Source organism: Mustela nigripes, chromosome 3, assembly GCF_022355385.1.
Source record: "Mustela nigripes isolate SB6536 chromosome 3, MUSNIG.SB6536, whole genome shotgun sequence".
NCBI classification, from domain to species: Eukaryota; Metazoa; Chordata; class Mammalia; order Carnivora; family Mustelidae; genus Mustela; species Mustela nigripes.
In genome coordinates, this window is record NC_081559.1 from 118,106,397 (window position 1) to 118,131,881 (window position 25,485).

Below are 25,485 nucleotides of genomic sequence, written 5' to 3' on the forward strand. Positions count from 1 at the left end.
ACTCCACTGAGCAGGGAGCCCAGCATGGGGCTTGATCCTAGGACCCTGGGATCAACACCTGAGCCAAACGCAGATGCTTAACTGACTGAGCCACCCAGGCACCCTGCTACATGAATATTCTTATACATGTGCTTCAGTGCATATGTATACACATTTGTGTTGAGTTGATATTGGAAGTGAAGAATCAAACTCTTACCAGTTTTATATGAGCTTTTGCATTGCTACATGTCCTCATGAAAGTTTGTCACTTCCTGTCTTTTAAATTGTAACCAGTTTGGGAGATATACACACGAAATGCATAATGTTTTAAAATTGCATTTCTTGGGCGCCTGGGTGGCTCAGTGGATTAAGCCACTGCCTTCGGCTCAGTTCATGATCTCAGGGTCCTGGGATCGAGTCCCGCGTCGGGCTCTCTGCTCAGCAGGGAGCCTGCTTCCCTCTCTCTCTCTGCCTGCCTCTCTGTCTACTGTGATCTCTCTCTGTCAAATGAATAAATAAAATCTTTAAAAAAATAAAAAAAAATAAAAAAAATAAAATTGCATTTCTTGTGGTTTATGGTTTTAGGGCCCACATTTAAGTTTTAAATTCATTTTGAGTTGAGTTGAGTTAATTTGTTTCTGTATATGGTGAGATAAGGATCCAATTTCATTTATCTGAATGTGATTATCCAGTTTTCCCAATCCATTTATTCAAGTGAATATCCATTCCTCATTGCTCATTCTTGCATCTTTGTCAAAGATCAGTTAACCTTGAATGCATAGATTTATTTCTGGGCTCTCACTTCTGTTTCATTCTACATATCTCCTTTAAGGCCCATATCTTATGTTTTGGTTACTATTGCTTTGTAATATTTTTTGAAATCAGAAATTACAATGCTTCTAGCTTTGTTCTTCTTGCTCAATATTGCTTTGGCTACTCAGGGTCTTTTGTGGTACCATATGAATTTTAAGATAATTTTTCTATTTCTATAAGGCATGCCATTGGGATTTTGATAGGAATGGTATTGCATCCCTAGGTCAATTTGGATATTAGTATTTTTAAAAATAATTCTTCTAACCCGGGAACATGGGAAGTCTATTTATCTGTGTTTTCTTTCTCTCTGCAAGTGAACTGGTTGTTTTGAATTAGCCACTAGCCTAGACTTGACTAAACTTTGTCCAGGAGGTAGTTCAGCTCTAGTTGATCCCACATACCTTGAGTATGCTTTTCTCATAATAATGGCAGAAGCACAAGATACTAAGCCCAGCTCTACTTGTGTCATGTGCATTAATACCCCATTAGTCATAACAGATCTCCAAACAACAATAAGAACAAAAGTCTAAGAACAAAAGTCTAAGAGCAACCACAAAATCAAAGTAGGTTACTTGAGGTAGGAAATAAATCCTCCAGATATTCCTATCACATAGAGTTATAGTAAGATATAAATGACATATGAATATATTGTCAGGAATATAAAACTCATCGAATTAATGCTTGTGTATATATTTAGCTTCACGACAATCAAATGATTGAAAGAGGAGTGTCTTATCTCAGATGATTTCATTTTGGAAATTGACCCACCAATATTTAAGGTCTAGAGACAAAAGTGCTACTGTCATTGCCATTTAATATATGAATAATATTTGAATAAACTATATTCCTATTAGATTTGTGATTAAAACAAGAAAAGTTATCATCTCATCCTGTCAGTTAGAGGGGAGGTGTAGTATGCCACAACAGTGGTAGTGACACAAGGTACTTGTCTTTGACTCATCTCCTTTACCCACTTAAATATTTTATCCTGGGAGCACATCCTCATAGTAAAATGCCACTAATTGGGAAACTGATAGGATAAGTCAATAAATTTTATTACAAAGAAACATTTTTATAGTAGAATTGGTGGAGAGTGGGAAATATAATTTATGCCAAATTGGATCACAAGACAAGCAAACACTTGATAAATGCTGATGGAAACAAACTCTTAGGAGTGGTTTACATTCACGTATTAGAAAGTATATCTGTCTAATGTATTTTTTCATCTATTACTTTGATAATTTTATGAGAGAATTAAAATATTCAAGGTATGAAAAGTACATATCTGTAATGAGACTTTTCTTTTACTTACTGTTAATCATGTTCAATTTTCTTGTAGATAGTCTACATGGGCTGGTGTGAAGCACGGGAGCAAGACCCTTTGCAAGACCGTGTGTACTCACCAACATTTCTAGCCCTGAAGGGATCATGTCTTTACAAGTTTTTGGCACCTCCAGTAAGTGTCTTCATCCAGTGTTTTTTTATCCATATTATCATTACAGAATGACATCAAGTTAATAATAGTAAATACCATATTACCGACATATTTTAAAAATAAAATACAGAAAAAAATGGAAAACAGTCCAAATGTTCTGAAAATATCTTCCTAAAAATATATGTTCTAGCATTAAATACTTACTTTATAACCCTGAAAGGCATTTCTGTCCAGGAATTTATGACCTTCAAAACATGTTTGTCTATGTGATACAGGTCTATCTAAATTAAAAAAAAATTAAAAAAAAATAGCATTTTGATATCCTATTTTCTAGTCATTGGTCTTTGTATTAAATATGTATGGGTACCTATGGACCTAAGGTCTTTCTTCTGGAGACATGTACCTTACACAATAGTAGATTCTCCATAAATATTTATTGAATATAAATATCAAATGCCAGACCACTCACTTACTAGTTTGAAATTACATAGGGTTTTGGAAATATCAAGTCTGACTTGTTGCTATTTTGTAGGACTATGTCTACACAAAGTTCAAAGGACCCAGAAGGCTGGAAAAAATCCATTAATATTTATATATTTTACTATATTCCTACTATGAACAATTTCTTATGACTAGACAAATACATGTTTTAAACATAAAAAAGTGAAATGACTTCACTGTGGTGTTTGGTGTCTTCACAATGTTACAGGACCTTCACAACCTGAAATAACTTCCCGATATAAATGTGTCTTTTTAAAAAATTAAAGCCAGCATTGACAACTAGTATTCTACTTTGTATGTAACTGGTGGCAAAATTACTATGTGTGTGGAATATAAAAACTTAGTATTTATATGTAGATAATATACACATTATTTAAAATATGTAAGTACATTGGGCAAATGAAGATTGTTACATAGAACATAAAACACTTGCTGAAAAAGGAAGAGAAATGGTGATAAACTTAGAAGAGAGGAAACCAAAATACCACACATGGACCTCTATAAAAATAGCTCCACAACTGATATATATAGTACATATGGGAAAGTTTATTTGCGTACCATAATATATAAGTAAAATAAAGAGGGAAATCAGGGTTACCTTTCTAAAACAAATGACATAAAAGTTTCTCATCTTTTCAAGGTGACAACATGGGACTGGACCCGAGCAGAGAAAACATTTTCAGTTTATGAGATTATGTGCAAGATTCTCAAGGTATGAACAATAAATAGGTAGTGAAAATTTTCATGGCTTTTCCTTACCAATGGTTCTGTGCTCATAAGTAGTTCATGAAAACAAATGATGCAAGGACATAAAAGATAAAGATAAAAGAAAAAAAATATATAACAAATAGAATGCAGAGAAGTATATAAGTACCCTCATATCAGTTTAAGTAATTACTAAGAAGATTCTGTAGTCTCTCTGTCTAGCTAGAGGAACAGAAAGCTTAGTTCATTGAAGGAGAAATTCAACTGAAAATAGTATTAATTTAAACTTCAATTATCACCATATTTGTTTTGTTTTGTTTGTTTTTCTTTTTTTTTAAGTAAAACAGGAAAAAAGTCTTAGGGAAGACTTGAATTGGAAAATGCAGAAAATATGAAGGCATGTGCAAAGAAAGATCATTTTTTTTTAAATCTCAGAGTAGGTTACCCCTTTTTTTTTTAAGTGTCAGAGTTAGGTACTTCTGAGTACACCAAAGAATATATAATTGTCATAAATCAATTAAAGTTCCAGCAATACACGAGATAATTGGAATGGGAAGTCATCGAGAATTCTGTAAAATTCTAAATGGTTTCTGTAGCCATTTTTAAGATGCAAACTGGGAATAATTTACAAAACCTAAATAATAATCTGCATTCAGTTTTTACTCTGAGGTCTATAGGCTTGGAAGATGATAATTAAATCCTTGATAAGGTTGACCTTGTTTGTGTAACCAAGAAGAACTAAGTTCCCTGCATTTTATGTTGATTATTTTCTTCTAGTTAAAGATTCATTAGAAAATGCTGCATTTTATGTTGATTATTTTCTTCTAGTTAAAGATTCAGTAGAAAATGCTGGAATATTTACAACATAAATGAAATGTATCAAAAGTATCTGAAGACTGAGAAACAAAAAAATATTATTACCTCAGAAATGTTCATAATTTTTCTTCCCTACAAAATAATCCTTGATTAAAGCTAACATTCATAGTAGCACAAGAGCTAAATAAAAATAAAGGTCATCGTTTGCTGATTACTGTGTATGGTTCTGGTTCTATTTTGGGGTAGCTGGAGGAAGAACAACTCTGACATACTTGAGTTGATTTTTAGTAAAGAAGGCCCCGGCAACTCCTAAAAGATGTAGGAGTGTCTGAAGAAAAGGAGAGCAGGCCCAACTCCAGTTTTTTAAATAAATACCAAAACAGCTAATGGAATTATAATTTAATCTAATTGAATGAGATTCTAATTTAAATTTTTAGCCAAAAAACCGGTGGAATTCAGAAGAAAGAATTAAAGAGAGAGAGGGAAGAAGAAAGGAAGTGGGGGAGGGGGAGAGGGAGGAGAGAGGGAAAGAAAAGATCAGGAAAAAAACCCCAAACTCAGTACTCTAACAAGTCAGTTTTGTCAATTCCTAGTCCTACACTAATGTAACCTTTTCATAGTAGAATCCAGGATGCATTTCTATATTCTTATTTAGATTTAAATTATTTCCTAATCATTTTCCAAGTAGCTAGATGGTCTTTACAAGCCTCTCTTAAATTAAAAAAAAAAAAAAAAAAGGCAGCTTGAGCATTTAAAAATAATTCAGTTTATGGTATTACTTGAAATAAGGACAGTTTTAAAGGAGAGAATAAGAATTATGTGTGGCTCCATGTAACCACTCACTACTTCATTTCTCTTTATTTTTTTTTTACAATGTTAGGATTATATGATTTGTAATCTTTTCTTTTATAAAAATGTGGAGTTTTTTTTATGTCAATATACTTAAAAAAAAAAACAACAACAACAAAACCTTGACCTTTTGGTAGATGTAATGTATCCCATCCTTTGGCCATATTTATTTACCCATTTAGGTGCTTTCTCATTTGTTCCATCAGACATCACAACGATGACTAATTTATATAATAGTTAGTGGTTGGATATTTGACATACACCAGGTAATCTGCTAAGTGCTTATTATATGGCTGGGGGAACAAAAAGCAGAAAAACTCCCTTCTTTCACTGAGCTTACATATCAGTAGGGTGGCAGACATAACATTAAGTTAACATGAAGCCACATACACAAAAAATCGATAGCAAAGAATTGATGTTTCCCTACAGACTTTTATGTAACTTTCTAGTTATTTCTTTTAATCTAAATTCTGAGTTTAGCAAATCCTGGGTGGAAAATATTTCAACATATTCAAGATGTTAGGTTTAGGTATCTAAATTCCTTCCTAGAAAAGTCATACCAATTTATACCACCATTTCAAATATCTACAAGTGCCCGTGCATTTGCTCTCTGCTCAAATTAAAATCAAAGAGCACTTCTCATTTATCTTTTTCTATATAATTTCCTATTAGCTCATTAGTTGCTTTGGGAAAATATGTTACGTAAGTTAGTGAGGCCTGGAGATAAATATTTTTAGATGCTCAATAGAACATAACTTTACTCTTACTTGTGGTATGTAAATAAGAAAGCTCTCCTACCATTAATCAATAGAACACTAATTTTCTGTGCTTCATGAATTTGCATTTGGCACACAAAATTGTCTGCTGAGGATTCTTTTTCCCAAATGGAAATGTGATATAGCACAAGAATAGAGGAGTGAACATAAGACTCAGTGTTAAATGGATACTTTTCCTGCATTCGGATCAGTGCCTGGAGGATGATTGGTTTAGCGCATCCAGACTCAGAGATTTGAGTCTGGGAAGCAATTCTGAAGGGGGTCTTCTGTAACCCAGCCATCTACTGCCATGAAGGAACAGTCCTGTGCAGATGTATGGATTGTAGACTTCAGTCTCCAGAAAGGTATCTCTTGGATAAGGCAAATTTAAAGGCAGTTTAATGATCTGGACAACAGAACATCTGCCCTGGTACCATTAATAGAGAAATCTCTCTCCCTCTCTTCTGATAGGAAGCTATAAAAGTACTTAGAAAAATGAAGTAATAATAGTTACCCCTTATATATAGCTAACACATAAGTGCCAGGTATTGTTCTCAGTTTCTTGAAATAATAATTTATTTAAACTTTACAACACCACTATGAAGCAATTATTTTTCCCATTTCACTTAAATGGAAATGAAGGCAAAGAGAGTTTAAGTAAATAGCTCAAGGTCACAATAGCTAGTAAATGCCAGAAGGAAGGATCTGAATCTTGCAGTCTGTCTTAGAAATCTGTGCTCTTAAATATACTATATTACCTCTTTCTCTTTCAGGAAAAGCATTGATAAATTAGAAAGAAATGAAAATGAGAAAGCCAGCCAGGTGATGAGAGAACAAAATTTTCAGAACAAGACTCTTGACAAAAAATGACAACTCTGTTACTAAATACATTACCCTTTGCAAATATAGTAGGCACTTTGACCTTCAATTTCTTCTGTTCAGTGGAGCTAACAAAGCATGGGGTGCTGTAATCGTTGGCAATTCATTAATCGATATGTGAATGTATTTTTATGAATTAATTCATACTACAAATATTCATGAAGTACTCTCTATGTCCCAAGCACCTAACTAGGTATCAGGGGTCCCTTGCATCTGGAGAGGAGAGCTGAGCTCCCCAAAAGCCTAGATGACCAAGGAATTTAGAAGGGCCATTTTGGAGGAGGCCTTAAATAAACTTGAAAGATAAATGATTATTAAAGGGTTCAGATAATGTCTTTTAGTTAGGGTTGGAGTTTGGTGAGTGGGAGAAGTGGGCATTGTGCATATAGGAAGTAATGGGTAAACTTTTCCAGGTGTACAAAGAAAGATGTGTCATTTAAACAACTAAGAAACATTCCGTATGTCTGTAATTTGGGTATGGAAGCTAATGCTGCTGCTTGCGTGGGGAGGGGAACCTGTTAAAAGTCAATAAAAAGGAATATAAAACTTATCTGAAGAACAAAGGAGCCCCCTAAGAATTTCAAGCCTGAGAAGTGACTGAGTTTGCCATCTTCAAAATAGTCTTCTAACTGTACCATGAGACAGGATGGGAGGGATGGGGTGGACGGATGCTCCCAAGCTGCCACCAAGATTCTGGGATAGAGATGACCCATTCCAACAAGACATGGGCAGTGGGCTGGAAAGGTGCAGGGTCAGAAGAGGGGCAGAGGAGAAGACTGCACGGAGGCCTGCACTGGTAATTACCCTCATGACAGCCACAGGCCTGTAAGGCCTGTCCTCTCTTAACTGCTCTGGTTTATCTGACTCTTGGGGCAAAATGAGTGCCTGAGTTCTCACTCTGAGACCACAGTGTAGCTGAATGCAGCTGGAAAAATCTCACCATGTGTTGAGTTCTGAGCTTGCACCTCAAGAAAGCCTTTAATTCTGTCTCACAGAATTCTGTCCTCTTGTCTAATCTGCCAAAACCTAGGTTAAACCTTCTCCCTTTCCTCCAAAGTTAATAAATATTTCTCCTTCTTAATCTTAATTTAGTCCTCTTTCCTACTTATAGAGGCTGTCAGCTTTGTAAATCCACCGGCAGCCCAGTTCTAGAGATGGCTGTCCTCACTCATGTCTAAGGCCAGGCCAGCTCCTCCAGTATAAGAGGTCTTACTGGGAAACTGGCATTTCTGCTCTGATAACCTCCAGTGCACATGTCCTGCCCAGACCCCATTGTACCTGACTGTTGGTGCCTTATGGAAATCTCAGATGTTATATGTCTCAAATTTAGGAAGGGCAGTTAATTGGTGAGGAACTTGAAATACCATGGAGATTAGAGAAAAAAGGAAAAACAGAAACTCGAATTCTGTTTTATTTTCTGAAACTAGGAGAAGAAGGAATGACCAACAGATACTTTATATAAAGTGGAAAAACCAGTACTCTAGATAATTGACTGATAGCCTACTGATTCTTAGCACTGGGTACACTGACATTAGAGTACCTCATGTGCTGATCAAGAGGAGTATGTTCAGATGTCCTGGGACCTCTCATTTATTCAATTTGGGGGCCTCATTACAAAAAAAAAAAAAAAAGTAAAAATAGGAATAAAATTGGGCATGAAAGTGAATATTTAGAATGAGGAAAAAAATCACAACACAGAATAATTTTTAAAAGAAACACCAGAAACATTAGAAAATTTGTAAAAATGCATTATAGTTTTTACCAGCTACCCAATGCAATTCTTTAGTACTTTTTCCTCTATGACTTTGGAGTGCTGTATATTCTTTGATTGTTTCTTCAAACAAAAAGAACTTTAAAATACTAGCTTCCACAGGAAAGAGAAGTTACTCCCTGTGTTTTGTCTGTACCTAACTGGGCACCTGTGCTACCTCCCAGCTGGAAAATACCCAAAGTGCCATCCTTAAATACAATTCCTCATGTAACCTGAATCTCATTCTACAACTGGATTTAGTAATTCAATTTCAGTGATCAGATGCCTATCAGCATGATGTGAAAGCCAAGGCACAGTAATTATCCTGTCAGCCAATCAGACGGGAGGAAACACAGGAAGTGTGAATGGAGTATCTGACCTAGTTCAATGTAGTTGAATTGTATGAACCTCCTAATATCACGTGGATAGCAAACCTTGCAAAGGAGGAGGTATACTTGGTTTGTAGATAGTTAAAGCTTACCCCTTTCAGAGCCAGTATTAGACTGAGGAGGAGCAAGCCTTTTTGAAAGGCCATCTCTCTTTTTTTTTAATTTTTAGAATACTGCATTCCATACTAACATTATATGTTTTAAGTTTAAATTTTTGATAAAATATACATAGTGTTTAATATAATCACAGTGATACTCTTACAAAATCATTTTCAGGAAAATGAATAGAATATTCATTTCAGCCAATATTACGGCTGACTGTGCTGCACAAGGAGAGCTTTTCTATGTGTGTTGGTGGGAGATGGAGAAAGAGAGAAAGAGATTCAACCAAGTAGATATGGGGATGAGGAATGGGAGCCTGATTTCTCACTGTCAGACATAAGAGTTGCGAGTGTCGCAGGCCAGCCTGAAATAAACCCCGTGGGGCTGGATTAGAATTAGAAATACTGCTATACGTAGGAAAGGGGGGTTGGATTATGGACATTGGGGAGGGTATATGATATGGAGAGTGTTGTGAAGTGTGTAAGCCTGATGATTCATAGACCTGTACCCGTGGGGTCAGTAATACATTCTATGTTAACAAAAATAATTAAAAAAAAAAAAAGAAAGAAATACTGCTATACAATTGGGGTGTGTGTGTGTGTGTATGTGCGTGTGCACAGACCTTACCCTGCTTCCTGAGAGTACCTGGTTCAGAGTCCCCAACAGCAAGAGCACATCCAGCAACCAGTTTTCACTTTCTTAATACCACCCTCCACTACGAGGAGCCAGAACCCTACAGAAAAATTGTTGCTGGGTTGACTGCAGCCTAGAAAGTAAAAGATAAGTTCAAATCATTTTATTGTCCCAGAAAATCAGAAAGTGCTTAAAGAATGATGGAGATATGTCAAAAGACACAGAGCTGCTTTAAGGGTACCTGCTGACAAATCTGGGACAAACTGATATTCAAAATAGGAAACCATGAATCTATCTTCACAAAAATAAGTAAATAAGTGGAAACTTCAATAAGAAACAGAACATTTAATAGTTTCAAAGTACCTCCCTACACAGTACTTACTACAATTTCAAAAGAGAAAAGAGTAACTTCACGGGGACTTCACAGTCTTCACAGTTGATCAAAATTAACGTTTTATTAATGGAACAAATAAAAAGCATTATGCCTGATGGTATGATAGTAGAATATAACAGTTAGTAGAAGAATATCAGGTCTTGGGGCACCTGGGTGGCTCAGTGGGTTAAAGCCTCTGCCTTCAGCTCAGATCATGATCCTAGGGTCCTGGGATCAAGCCCCGCATCGGGCTCTCTGCTTGGTGGGGAGCCTGCCTCCTCCTCTCCCTCTGCCTGCCTCTCTGCCTACTTGTGATCTCTATCTGTTAAATGAATAAATAAAATTAAAAACAACAACAACAAACTACCCATAGAAACAGCAACTTATTTAAAAAAAAAAAAAAAAGATTATCAGGTCTCTTTCATTCCTCCTAGAACTGTATAATAAACCTAATCTAACCATGAGAAACATCTGGTCTAATTTAATGTAATAATGACAAAACCCAGCATAATTTAATTTAATCTAGTGTGATGTGATCTAATCTATTCCAATCATAAGGAAATGTCAGAAAAACCCATTGGAGGCACAGTCCACAAAACAACTGGCCTGCAGTCTTCGGTAGTTCGGTAGTGTCAAAACTTCAATAGTGGTCAAACTATTAGGGGCATGTGGGTGGCTGAATCAATTAAGCATCTGACTTTTGATTTTGTTTCAGGCCATGATCTCAGGGACCTGAGATTGAGCCCCGAATGGGGCTCTGTGCTGGGCCTGGAGCCTGCTTAAGATTCTCTCTCCCTTTCTCTCTGCCCCCTCCTGCTCACTCTCTCTCTCTCAAAAATAAATAAATAAATAAATAAACAAAAACAACAACAACAACAAAAAAAAACAAAGTATTAGTGTCAAAGTTATTAGAGTCAGGGTAAGGCCAGGTACTCTTCCCATTTAAGGCAATTTAAAAATGGCTAGGGTTCTTCATTTCTTAGCGTTTCCCCAGAGAATTAAATTGTTCTAAAATGTGCAATCACTTCCTGAATCCAGGCTTAAACTATGTTTTACTTTTTCCCCCTCTACATTTCACTGGTGATTTCTTTTTAAAGATTTTATTTATTTGAGAGAGACAGAGAGAATGAGAGAGAGAGGATAAGAGAGCGGAGGGTCAGAGGGAGAAGCAGACTCCCCACTGAGCAGAGAGATGGATGTGGGACTTGATCCTGGAAGTCCAGTATCATGACCTGAGCCGAAGGCAGTCACCCAACTGGCTGAGCCACCCCAGTAACCACAGAGGCTTTACAAACTGTATACTAAGGGAGTGTTACTGCTTTGGATAAGAGGTATAGTTTCTCGGGGCACCTGGGTGGCTCAGTGGGTTAAGCCTCTGCCTTCGGCTCAGGTCATGATCCCAGGGTCCTGGGATCGAGCCCCACATCAGGCTCTCTGCACTGCAGGAAGCCTGCTTCCTCCTCTCTCTCTGCCTGCCTCTCTGCCTACTTGTGATCTCTGTCAGATAAATAAAGAAAAAATCTAAAAAAAAAAAAAAAAAAAGAGCTATGGTTTCTCTTACCCTGATATCTCTCTGTGGAAATGCGTTGGGACAGCAAAGACAGGGTGACTGCTGTCCACAATTCAAATCCAGCCTCCTTTCTTAATGAAACACAATGATCATCATTGATAAACGTTTGACTTTAACTTTTATTTCGTTATTTTAGAATTGTCTTGGATTTATTAATATTTTAGCATTGTACATGACTTCTAAAACCTATCTGATGATTCCTCAAATTTTATCTTTTTTGTTATAATATTTACAAACTTAAAATACTTTTATAAAGCTTCTAAAAAAAACCTCAATGTCCTTATTTAAAGCAGACAAGTATCTCTTAGCAATGGAATGTGGGAATAAAAAGATTCCGTTTTTTCCCCTCCTTGAGAATGTTATACACAAAAGATACCTAATCTTGTTTTCCAAATAACCAAAACCCATCCCTGTCTTTCTTTCTTTCCTTTTTTTTTTATTTTACTTGACAGACAGAGATCACAAGTAGGCAGAGAGCAGGCAGAGAGAGAGGAGGAAGCAGGCTCCCTGCCAAGCAGAGAGCCCGATGTGGGGCTCGATCCCAGGACTCTGGGATCATGACCTGAGCCGAAGGCAAAGGCTTTAACCCACTGAGCCACCCACGCGCCCCCATCCCTGTCTTTCTTAATATCTAATTATTTATGCCCCATTCCTTCCTCATTTAAGTGGGTTTAAGAACAATTTGTTTATGAATTATCACAACTTCATGTTACAGAAATCTATTTTCCTTCAGTCTGACTAGAAACATAGCCTGGCTAATTCTGTAAATAAGTACTGGGAGCATTGCTATTCTAAATCTTAATATTATAACTTATTCCAATAATTTTAATAAAACATGAGAATATAGCTATGTTAGGAAAATCTTCCAAATGAGACACATTTCAAGTGAAATTTATATAATACTCATAAAATATGAATAGGTTTAGCATTTTTAAAAAGTATTTAAAATAATTAAAAAATCTTCCATATTAATTTTCTGGTTATGAAAATTTTGGTGGACAGTTAGTGAGAACATACCTTTTTTAAGGAGAAAGTTAGAAAATTGGCTTTATTGCCCAAATCCATTTGGTGCCAATCTCAAGGATTCATCCTGTAAGAAGAAAATAATTTGTATTCCTCAATTCAGTATAAACTCTTTCAGGTCTATTTTAGGTTTTGTGGTAACCTCTTTAGACTTAATACATTTGGATTATTGTTTATAGACATTTTCTACCTTGAAGATTTACTACTGTATGAAATCTTGAATCTGTTTGACCTTCCAAAACCTTATATGACTATTTACACTGGTGCACATAAAGTTTTAGTACTGGAAGAAACCAGGTATAAGCCCCTTCTGAGGCCTTCATCCATGAAAGAACATTGCAGGAAAACATTGAAATCTCCTTCAAGTTGTTTTAGAATGTCTTTCTTTTTTTAAGATATAGTGTCATAGATAATTTTCAGTTCCAATTTTTAATCATATCATTTTATTATCAATAATTATATTTGTTCTAGTATATATTTATTAAAAATAATGTTATTTTTATTTTTCTATTGTTTAGAATGATATCAACTTCTATGATTAATATTTTTACATAGAAATTCAGCAACACACACTCAACATTATCTATATCTTGTTAGTTATCCTTTGCATAATTATCCTTTGCATATTTTAAAGAGTTGAATAAGTTGTACCCATTGCTCACTTCCCACTTTATAAAGTAGAAACAATGAATATTAGAAGCACTCTAGGTTATGACTACTCAGTCACTGCTGTAGAAGGAACACATGAGGACCAACTCTCTGGACCCATTCTGCTCTCTGTCCTCACTAGATCATAAGTATGGTTCTACCGGCCTGTGATGTTTACATGAAATGTGTCAGGACATATACTGTTAGAAATGGGCTTTGCAGTAGGTCAGGTTTTTTGTTTTTTTAAAGATATATATGAACCAGATTTATTAAATTTAATTTATGTGATTAGATTTCATTGTTTGCTTCCCCTTTTAGCTTAGTAGCTATAAAATTATATTATATTTATTAGGAAAAAAGAGTCTTTGGCCAAGCTCTGAAATGCCTGAAGTATTTTCAATTAACATGTAGTTTTCTTTTCTTTTTTTTAAAGATTGTATTTATTTATTTGAGAGAGAGAGAGAGAGAGAGAGCACAAGCAGGGAGAAGGGGCAGAGGGTGAGGGGAAGCAGACTTCTTACTGAGCAGAGAGCCCGATGAGGGCCTTGATCCCAGGACCCTGAGATCATGACCTGAGCCGAAGGCAGAGGCTTAACCCACTGAGCCAACCAGGTGCCCCATGATTACATCTTTTTTTTTTTTTTTTTTTTTTTGCTGTTGCTCAGGTTTTTATTTTAATACCAGTTAGTTAACATACAGTCTAATATTAGTTTCAAGGTATAAACTTTAGTGAGTCATCACTTACATACAATACCCAGTGCTCATCACAAGAAATACTCTCCTTAATACTGATCACACATTTAACCATTTCCTACCCACCTCCTCTCCAAAAACCTTCAGTTTCTTTCCTATAGTTGGTTTGCCTCTTTCTTTCTTTGCCTCCCTATGTTCATCTGTTACATTTCTTAAATTCCACATAGGAGTGAAATCATATGGTGGTGTTTTTCTCTAATTTATTTTTCTAGCATAATACACTCTAGCTCCATCCATGCCATTGCAAATGATAAGGTTTCATTCTTTTTAATGGGTGAGCAATGTTCCATTGTATATCTATGCTGCATCTTTATCCATTCGTCAGTTGATGGACAAACTCTTTTCACAGTTTGCCTATTGTTGATAATTCTATCATTATCATAACAATATCCTACTGTTGATAATGTTTATACATCAGGGTGCATATATCTTTTCAAAAGCATATTTTTTATCCTTTGGGTAAATAACTGGTAATGAAATTTCTGGATCATAGGGCAGTTCTATTTTTTTTAATATTGTATAAATAAATACTGTATTTATTTATTTGTCAGAGATAGAGAGCACAATCAGGGGGAGTAGCAGGCAGAGGGAGAAGCAGACTCCCTGCTAAATAAGGAGTCTAATGAAGGACTCTATTCCAGGACCCTGGAATTATGACCTGAACTGAAGGATCATGACCTGAAACAGACATTTAGCCAACTGAGCCACCCAGGCATCCCTGGGTAGTTTTATTTTTAGCCTTTTGAGGAAGCCCCATACTGTTTTCCAGAGTCGCTGCACCAGTTTGCATTCCCACCAACAGTATTAGAGAGTTTACATCTATCAACAATTGGATCTTATCAAAATGACCCTTGTTTCTAACTTTTTAAAAAACTATTTATTGGGATGTTGTTTTGTCATTTTGTGCTCCAGAGATATTGGTTATGATGTTTTGGAAATAATAACTATTTGATATATTTTTGTTTTATCAAAACATGGAAAAAATTTCCATTTTGCTTTAGCATTATTATACAATTATTCATTTTTTTACTATGTCATGTTTTCTCTGAAAAACAGCCAATGATCTTAATAGGAACTAACATAATTCTTAGGAAGGGAGTTAGGGTTGCTTTTATTTCAACAAATAACTTCACTACTTTTAGTTTTGCTTTTCTAAGGTGTATTCATCCTTCAGCCATTCATTATGTACTATTATTGTCTAGTTTCTATATGCCATATTAACATGATTATCAGATTCGTTAGTAGAATCAGCATCAGATTACTGAAGCTTGACTTCTGGACCTAATAATTCCCAGCAGTATATCACTGATAAATCACTTCATTTTCTTTATTCTAGAATCATCACCCTTAAGTCAGGAATTATAATTATAGCTACTTTAAAAAGTTATTGGTATGAATAATTATGCTAAGAAAGGGCACTTAATCAGCATTGGAAAAAATATTAGTGATTTCTTTTTTTCAGTATTTTTGTATTATGTTTAGTTAGCAGCATATAGTACATCTTTAGTTTTTGATGTACTGTTTAATGATTCATTATGTGCATATAACACCCAATGCTCATCATAACACATGCCCTCCTTAATACCGATCACCTGGTTACCCTATCCCTCCCCTCCTTCCCCTCTGTAACCTTCGTTTTTTTCCCTGTAGTTCAGAGTCTCTCATGGTTTGTCTCCCTCTCTGATTTCTTCCCATTCAGTGTTCCCTCCCTTCCCCTGTGGTCCTCCACGCTATTCCTTATGTTCCATGTATGAGTGATTTCTGTCTCTAAATCGCTCTTGAAAAGTATGCCATGATGATCAACTAGAATTAGACTAATTTTATAACTCTTGACAGTTACTTTTCTCTGGTGTTATACCAGGTTCTATTGCAACCATACACATTATTGAAAGAAAAATAAGGAATGTCCTAGAGACCACAAATAAGGCTCTTATCCAATGGAAAAAAAATTTATCAGCAACGTATCCTGTATGGAAGTCATCAACAGACATCTTTATGTGCAATAGGGTACTTTGGTGACATCCATTCCCTGTGCCAATTTTTGAACATCCTGTTAACAAATATGGAAATACAACCTTGATCAATTGAACACCAAGGCAATGTTCTTTCTCCACTACCCTTAGTTATAAGAATTCTTTTGAGGGTGGTAAATGATTCCATCATTTGTGATTCCAACAACATATTGATCCATCTTCTTGTATACCAGTAGTAGGAGGAGAACAAACATGAAGTGCACACAGATTCTCCAAAAAGGGTTTTATATGTAATAGCCAATTTTATTTTAAAGACTTGCTTAATATAATAATTCAAACAGTATACATCAAATAGTGTCCTCCTCTTGGTGTTCTCATATAACATTTTCAATTCATATAAGAATATTTGTATAATATGGCAAATCTCATTTTATTGTGCTTTACTTTATATTGAGCTTTGTAAATTCTTTGTCTTTTAGAAATCAAAAGTGTGTGCCAACCTTGCATTGAGCAAGTCTCTTGGTGCCATTTTACCAACATTTTCTCACTGCCTGTCTCTGTGCTACATTTTGGTAATTCTCACAATATTTTAAATTTTTTCATTATTATTTTTTAATTTTTTAAAATTTTTTATTAACATAGAATATATTGTTAGCCACAGGGGTACAGGTCTGTGAATTGCCAGGTTCATTATTATTATTTTTAAAGAGATTTTATTCATTTATTTACCAGAGAGAGAGACAGCAAGAGATGGAACACAAATAGGGGGAGTGGGAGAGGGAGAAGCAGGCTTCCAGCTGAGCAAGGATTCCAATGTGGGGTTCAAATCCAGGACCCTGGGATCATGACCCAAGCCGAAGGCAGACAATGACTGAGCCACCCAGGCATCCCACAATATTTCAAATTGTTTCATCATTATTATATTTGGTATAGTGGTCTTTGATCAGTGATCTCTGATGTTAATATTGCAATGTTGTTTTCATGCTTGCTAACATAACGTTCATTATGCAGCCCATTGACCAAGGAGCAATTTCAACTTTCAAGTCCTACTTTTTAAGAAATACATTTTGTAAAGCAATCTCTGCCATAGATAGTGATTCCTCTGATGGATCTGGGCAAAGTAAATGGAAAACCTCCTGGAAAGGATTCACCATCCTGGATGCCATTAAGAACATTTGTGATTAATGGGAAGAAGCCAAAATATCAACATTAATAGGAGTTTGGAAGAAGTGGACTCCAATCATCGTGGATGACTTTGAGGGGTTCAGAACTTCAATGCAGCCAATAACTATAAATGTGGTGAAAATGTAGACAATTAGAACTAGAAATGGAGTCTGGAGATGTGACTGAATTGGTCCAATCTCATGATAAAACTTTAATGGATAAGGAGCATCATTCTTATGGATGATCAAAGAAAGTAGTTTCTTGAGATGGAAACTACTCCTGGTGATGATGCTGTGAAGATTGTTGAGATGACAACAGAAGACTTAGAATACTACATAAACTTAGTTAAAGTAGCAGCAGAATTTGAGAGGATTGGTTCCCATTTTGAAAGAAGTTCTATTATGGGTAAATTGTTATTAAACAGTATCACATTCTACAGAGAAATTGTTCATGAAGGAAAAAGTCAATCAATACAGCAAACTTTATTGCTCTCTTATTTTAAGAATGTGCCACAGCCACCCCAACCTTGAGCAACCATGACTCTGATCAGTTAGTAACCATCAACATTGAGATAGGACTCTCTACAAGCAAAAACATTATGAATCACTGAAACCTCAGATTATGGTTAGCATGTTTTAGCAATACAGTATTTTTTTTATTAAGGTTTGTCCATCTTTTTAGACTTAATGCTATTTCACACTTGATAGACTATGGTATAGTATAAATGTAACTTTTATATGTCCTGGAAAACGAAAAAAAGTCCATTTGACTCTTGTGACATTCACTCTGTCACAAGAGTCAAGAACTGAACCTGCAATGTCTCCAGGGTATACCACTTTATGGACTTCTACTTCTTGACTTAGGGACAAAAGCCTGATGAAACAGTAGTTGGTTAAAACAAAGAGTGTGAAATTTTTGTGAATATCCCCAAAGCACTAAAAATAAATTTAGTTTTTCTCACTGGACAAGGAAGTATTGCCCTTATTAGGTATTGTTTTCCCTTTCTGCTTAGAGACAGTCTAAGCTTGCACACATTGAAATGTGTGAGGGTACAGTTATCAGACAGATGGCAGTTGCTCTGTCCACCATTTCAGCCAAAACTGTCTCCAACCATACTTTGGAGCATGCTAGGTCCCTGGTGACATGGAAGCATTGAACTGCAACATAGAAATGAGACTGAGTTTGAGAATGGAGCAGGTATGTGCTCACACTCAGCTCAGTTTAGTCTCAGGACAGTAAGTGGCCTGCAGGGGACAGTCTTCCTCTCTGCAGTGACAGTCCATTAGAATGACCAGAAGATAGTGTGGACAAACATAACAAATAGAATTTAACAAATATTAGGAATTTGAGGTGTCTGGGTGGTTCAGTTGGTTAAGCGACTGCCTTCAGCTCAGGTCATAACCCCAGGAGCCTGGAATCAGGCCCTGCATGGGGCTCCATGCTCAGTGGAGAGTCTACTTCTCCCTTTATCTCTTCCTCGCCCTTTCCCCTGTTTCTGTGTGCTCTCTCTCTCAAATAAATAAATAAAATATTTTTAAAAATTCAGAATTAATTTTGTTTGCTTTGTCTAATTGCCTATTCCTCTTGTTCTTGGGGAGCTGCTTGCAAATAAACAAAACCATCTAATCTAAAGATTATTTTTTTTAAATTTATTTGACAAACAGAGATCACAAGTAGGCAGAGGCAGGCAGAGAGAGGGGGAAGCAGGCTCCCCGCTGAGCAGAGAGCCCAATGTGGGGCTCGATCCGAGGACCCTGAGATAATGACCTGAGCCAAAGGCAGAGGCTTAACACACTGAGCCACCCAGGTGCCCCGAATCTAAAGAAAAATTAACACCAGATATATTTATTAATTGCTCTTATAATTTAAAACGTAATACAATAAATGCCACAGAATAGATCAGTTGTAGACATTGACTAAGAAGATTTCCCAATTGAATTGCAGAAATAAAAATTATTTTGGATCAAAAAATATTTGCATGCTTTGTATTTATGTAAAATTAGAGTTATGAAAGTTATATTGTAGTTTTATTTTAATTTTTTAAATTTTTAAATTTTTTATTTTTTATAAACATATAATATATTTTTATCCTGAGGGGTACAGGTCTGTGAATCGCCAAGTTTGCACACTTCACAGCACTCACCAAGTTTGCACACTTCACATACCCTCCCCAATGTCCATAATCCCACCCCCCTTCTCACAACACCCCTCCCCCCAGCAACCCTCAGTTTGTTTTGTGAGATTAAGAGTCACTTATGGTGTGTCTCCCTCCCAATCCCATCTTGTTTCATTGATTCTTCTCCTACCCTCTTAAGCCCCCATGTTGCATCACCACTTCCTCATATCAGGGAGATCATATGATAGTTGTCTTTCTCTGCTTGACTTATTTCGCTAAGCATGATACGCTCTATTTAAATCCACGTTGTCGCAAAAGGCAAGATTTCATTTCTTTTGATGGCTGCATAGTATTCCATTGTGTATATATACCACATCTTCTTGATCCATTCATCTGTTGATGGACATCTAGGTTTCTTCCATAGTTTGGCTATTGTGGACATTGCTGCTATAAACATTCGGATGCACGTGCCCCTTTGGATCACTACGTTTGTATCCTTAGGGTAAATACACAGTAGTGCAATTGCTGGGTCATAGGGTAGTTCTATTTTCAACATTTTGAGGAACCTCCATGTTGTTTTCCAGAGAGGTTTCACCAGCTTGCATTCCCACCAACAGTGTAGGAGGGTTCCCCTTTCTCCGCATCCTCGCCAGCATCTGTCATTTCTTGACTTGTTAATTTTAGTCATTCTAACTGGTGTGAGGTGATATCTCATTGTGGTTTTGATTTGTATTTCCCTGATGCCGAGTGATGCACTTTTTCATGTGTCTGTTGGCCATCTGTTCATGTCCTCTACCCTTTTCTTGATTGGATTATTTGTTCTTAGGGTGTTGAGTTTGCTAAGTTCTTTATAGATTTTGGACACTAGCCCTTTATCTGTTTTGTCATTTCCAAATATCTTCTCCCAATCTGTCAGTAGTCTTTTGGTTTTCTTAACTGTTTCCTTTGCTGTGCAAAAGCTTTTGATCTTGATGAAATCCCAATAGTTCATTTTTGCCCTTGCTTCCCTTGCCTTTGGCAATGTTCCTAGGAAGATGTTGCTGCAGTTGAGGTTGAAGAGGTTGCTGCCTGTGTTCTCCTCAAGGATTTTGAAGGAGTCCTTTCTCACAATGAGGTCCTTCATCCATTTTGAGTCTATTTTCGTGTGTGGTGTAAAGAAATGGTCCAATTTAATTTTTCTGCATGCAAGCTGTCCAATTTTCCCGACACCATTTATTGAAGAGGCTGTCTTTTTTCCATTGGACATTCTTTCCTGCTTTGTCGAAGATGAGTTGACCATAGAGTTGAGGGTCTATGTCTGGACTTCCTATTCTGTCCCATTGATCTATGTGTCTGTTTTTGTGCCAGTACTATGCTGTCTTGATGATGACAGCTTTGTAATAGAGCTTGAAGTCCAGAATTGTGATGCCACCAACTTTGGATTTCTTTTTAAATATTACTTTGACTATTCAAGGTCTTTTCTGGTTCCATATAAATTTTAGGATTATTTGTTCCATTTCTTTGAAAAAGATGGATGGTACTTTGATAAGAATTGCATTAAATGTGTAGATTGCTTTAGGTAGCATAGACATTTTCACAATATTTATTCTTCCAATCCAGGAGCATGGAACATTTTTCCATTTCTTTGTGTCTTCCTCAATTTCTTTCATAAGTACTTTGTGGTTTTCTGAGTATAGATTCTGTGTCTCTTTGGTTAGGTTTATTCCTAGGTATCTTATGGTTTGGGGTGTAATTGTAAATGGGATTGACTCCTTAATTTCTCTTTCTTCTGTCTTGTTGTTGGTGTAGAGAAATGCAACTGATTTCTGTGCATTGATTTTATATCCTGACACTTTACTGAATTCCTGTATAAGTTCTAGCAGTTTTGGAGTGGAGTCTTTTGGGTTTTCCACATATAGTATCATATCATCTGCGAAGAGTGATAGTTTGACTTCTTCTTTGCCAATTTGGATGCCTTAATTTCCTTTTGTTGTCTGATTGCTAAGGCTAGGACTTCTAGTACTATGTTGAATAGCAGTGGTGATGATGGACATCCCTATGGTGTTCCTGACCTTAGCGGAAAAGCTCTCAGTTTTTCTCCATTGAGAATGATATTTGCAGTGGGTTTTTCATAGATGGCTTTGATGATATTGAGGTATGTGCCCTCTATCCCTACACTTTGAAGATTTTTGTTCAGGAAGGGATGCTCTACTTTGTCAAATGCTTTTTCAGCATCTATTGAGAGTATCATATTGTTCTTGTTCTTTCTTTTATTGATGTGTTGTATCACATTGATTGATTTGCGGATGTTGAACCAACCTTGCAGCCCTGGAATATATCCCACTTGGTCATGGTGAATAATCCTTTTAATGTACTGTTGAATCCTATTGGCTAGTATTTTGGTGAGAATTTTCGCATCTGTGTTCATCAAGGATATTGGTCTATTGCTCTCTTTTTTTGATTGGATCCTCATCTGGTTTTGGGATCAAAGTGATGCTGGCCTCATAAAATGAGTTTGGAAGTTTTTCTTCCATTTCTATTTTTTGGAACAGTTTCAGGAGAATAGGAATTAGTTCTTCTTTAAATGTTTGGTAGAATTCCCCCGGGAAGCCGTCTGGCCCTGGGCTTTTGTTTGTTTGGAGATTTTTAATGACTGTTTCAATCTCCTTACTGGTTATGGGTCTGTTCAGGCTTTCTATTTCTTCCTGGTTCAGTTGTGGTAGTTTATATGTTTCAGGAATGCATCCATTTCTTCTAGATTTTCAAATTTGTTGGCGTAGAGTTGCTCATAGTATGTTCTTATAATAGTTTGTATTTCTTTGGTGTTAGTTGTGATCTCTCCTCTTTCATTCATGATTTTATTTATTTGGGTCCTTTCTCTTTTCTTTTTCATAAGTCGGGCCAGGGTTTTATCAATTTTATTAATTCTTTCAAAGAACCAGCTCCTAGTTTCGTTGATTTGTTCTATTTTTTTTTTTTTTTTTTGGTTTCTATTTCATTGATTTGTGTTCTGCTCTTTATGATTTCTCTTCTCCTGCTGGGTTTAGGGTTTCTTTCTTGTTCTTTCTCCAGCTCCTTTAGGTGTAGGGTTAGGTTGTGTACCTGAGACCTTTCTTGTTTCTTGAGAAAGGCTTGTACCACTATATATTTTCCTCTCAGGACTGCCTTTGTTGTGTCCCACAGATTTTGAACCATTGTGTTTTCATTATCATTTGTTTCCATGATTTATTTCAATTCTTCTTTAATTTTCTGGTTGACCCATTCATTCTTTAGAAGGATGCTGTCTAGTCTCCATGTATTTGGGTTCTTTCCAAATTTCCTCTTGTGATTGAGTTCTAGCTTCAGAGCATTGTGGTCGGAAAATATACAGGAATGATCCCAATCTTTTGATACTGGTTGAGTCCTGATATAGGACCGAGGATGTGATCTATTCTGGAGAATGTTCCATGTGCACTAGAGAAGATTGCATTTCTGTTGCTTTGGGATGAAATGTTCTGAATATATCTGTGATGTCCATCTTGTCCAGTGTGTCGTTTAAGGCCTTTATTTCCTTGTTGATCTCTTGCTTGCACGACCTGTCCATTTCAGTGAGGGGAGTGTTAAAGCCCCCTACTATTATTGTATTATTGTTGATGTGTTTCTTTGATTTTGTTATTAATTGGTTTATATAGTTGGCTGCTCCCACATTGGGGGCATAGACATTTAAAATTGTTATATCTTCTTGTTGGACAGACCCTTTGAGTATGATTTAGTGTCCTTCCTCATCTCTTATTATAGTCTTTGGCTTAAATTCTAATTGATAAGGATGGCCTCTCCTGCTTTCTTCTGATGTCCATTAGCATGGTAAATTCTTTTCCACCCCCTCACTTTAAATCTGGAGGTGACTTCGGGCTTAAAATGTGTTTCTTGTAGGCAACATATAGATAGGTTTTGTTTTTTTATCCATTCTGATACCCTGTGTCTTTTGACAGGGGCATTTAGCCCATTTAAATTCAGGGTAACTATTGAGAGATATGAATTTAGTGCCATTGTATTGCCTGTAAGGTGACTGTTACTGTATATGGTCTCTGTTTCTTTCTGATCTACCACTTGTAGGCTCTCTCTTTGCTTAGAGGATCCCTTTCAATATTTCCTATAGAGCTGGTTTGGTGTTTGCAAATTCTTTCAGTTTTTGTTTGTCCTGGAAGCTTTTAATCTCTCCTTCTATTTTCAATGAGAGCCTAGATGGATATCTAGGATATCTTGGCTGCATGTTTTTCTCATTTAGTGCTCTGAATATATCATGCCAGCTCTTTCTGGCCTGCCAGGTCTCTGTGGATAAGTCCACTGCCAATCTAATACTTTTACCATTGTATGTTACAGACTTCTTTTCCTGGGCTGCTTTCAGCATTTTCTCTTTGTCACTAAGACTTGTAAATTTTACTATTAGGTGATGGGGTGTGGGCCTATTCTTATTGATTTTGAGGTGCGTTCTCTGAACCTCCTGAATTTTGATGCTCGTTCCCTTTGCCATATTTCGGAAATTCTCCCCAATAATTCTCTCTAGTTTACCTTCTGCTCCCCTCTTTCTTTCTTCTTATTCTGGAATCCCAATTATTCTAATGTTGTTTCGTCTTATAGTGTCACTTATCTCTCGAATTCTCCCCTTGTGGTCCAATAGCTGTTTGTCCCTCTTTTGCTCAGCTTCTTTATTCTCGGTCATTTGGTCTTCTATATCACTAATTCTTTCTTCTGTGTCATTTATCCTAGCAGTGAGAGCCTCCATTTTTTATTGCACCTCATTAATAGCTTTTTTTATTTCAACTTGGTTAGATTTTAGTTCTAACCAAGAACTAAATTTCTCCAGAAAGGGCTTTTATATCTCCCGAGAGGGTTTCTCTAATATCTTCCATGCCTTTTTCAAGCCTGGCTAGAACCTTGAGAATTGTCATTCTGAACTCTAGATCTGACATCTATCTGTTTTGATTAGGTCCCTAGCCTTCGGTACTGCCTCTTGTTCTTATTTTTGTGGTGAATTTTTCCGCCTTGTCATTTTGTCCAGATAAGAGTATATGAAGGAGCAAGTAAAATCCTAAAAGGGTGGCAACAACCCCAGGAAAATATGCTTTAACCAAATCAGAAGAGATCCCAAATTGTAAGGGGGAAGAAAGGGGATAAAAAGAGGTACAGAAAAAAAGAAAGGAAAACAAAAAAAAAAAAAAAAAAAAAAAAAAAAAAAAAAAGAAAAAAAAAAAAAAAAAAAAAAAAAAAAAAAAGAAAAGAAAAGAAAGAAATGAATTAAAAAAAGAAAACAAATAAAAGTATAAAAAAGAAAATATATATATATATTAGATAAACTAGTTAAAAACTTTAAAAAAAGAAAAGGGTAAAAGTTAAAAAAATTTTAGCAGAAGAAGAGAAAGAAATGAAAAGAAAAAAATTAAATTAACTGCAAGACTAAAGAATCATAGGGAGAAAGCCATGAGTTCTGTGCTTTACTTTCTCCTCCTCTGGAATTCTGCTGCTCTTCTTGGTATTGAAACCGCACTCCTTGGTAGGTGAATTTAGTCTTGGCTGGATTTCTTGTTGATCTTCTGGGGGAGGGGCCTGTTGTAGTGATTCTCATTTGTCTTTGCCCCAGGCAGAATTGCACTGCCCTTATCAGGGGATGGGGTGAGTAACCCGCTCGGGTTCGCTTTCAGGTGCTTTTGTTCCCTGAGCGCTTTCCGTAGAGTTCTGGAGGATGGGAATACAAATGGCGGCCTCCTGGTCTCCAGCTTGGAGGAGCCGAGAGCCCGAGGCCCCACTCCTCAGTGCTCCCTCAGAGAACAGCGCCCAGTTCCTCCCATCTGCCTGACCTCTGGCCGGGCTCCGAGCTCACCGAGCCTGCGACTGGTTCAAGGTAACACCGAGCTGTGAGCTTACTGTCAGCTCTGTCTCTGTAGCCGGCTTTCCCGTTCCAATACCCGCAAGCTCTGCGACACTCAGACACCCCCGATCCTTCTGTGACCCTACGGGACCTGAGGCCACGCTGACCCCACGTGGGCTTCACCCCGGTTTAGCTTCTGGAGTGATGTCCCTCAGTGGAACAGACTTTTAAAAGTCCTGATTTTGTGCTCCTTTGCTCCAGCGCTTGCCAGGAGCCGGCCCCTCACCCCGGGGTCTATCTTCCCATCACTTTGGATTCACTTCTCAGCCGGTCCTACCTTTCAGAAAGTGGTTGTTTTTCTGTTTCTAAAATTGCTGTTCTTCTTCTCTTCGATCTGCCGATGGATTTGTAGGTGTTTGCAATTTAGATAAG

General features: G+C 36.6%; 1 protein-coding gene across 1 annotated transcript in view; it reads left to right on the forward strand.

Moving 5' to 3' along the window:
- SNTG1 (syntrophin gamma 1) overlaps positions 1-25,485 on the forward strand; it is a 383,856-nt gene that overhangs the window by 282,403 nt on the left and 75,968 nt on the right. Inside the window, exons 12-13 of the mRNA XM_059392846.1 lie at positions 2,132-2,248; positions 3,369-3,440. Coding sequence (XP_059248829.1) covers positions 2,132-2,248; positions 3,369-3,440 — 189 coding nt within the window. The remainder of the gene's footprint in view (positions 1-2,131; positions 2,249-3,368; positions 3,441-25,485) is intronic.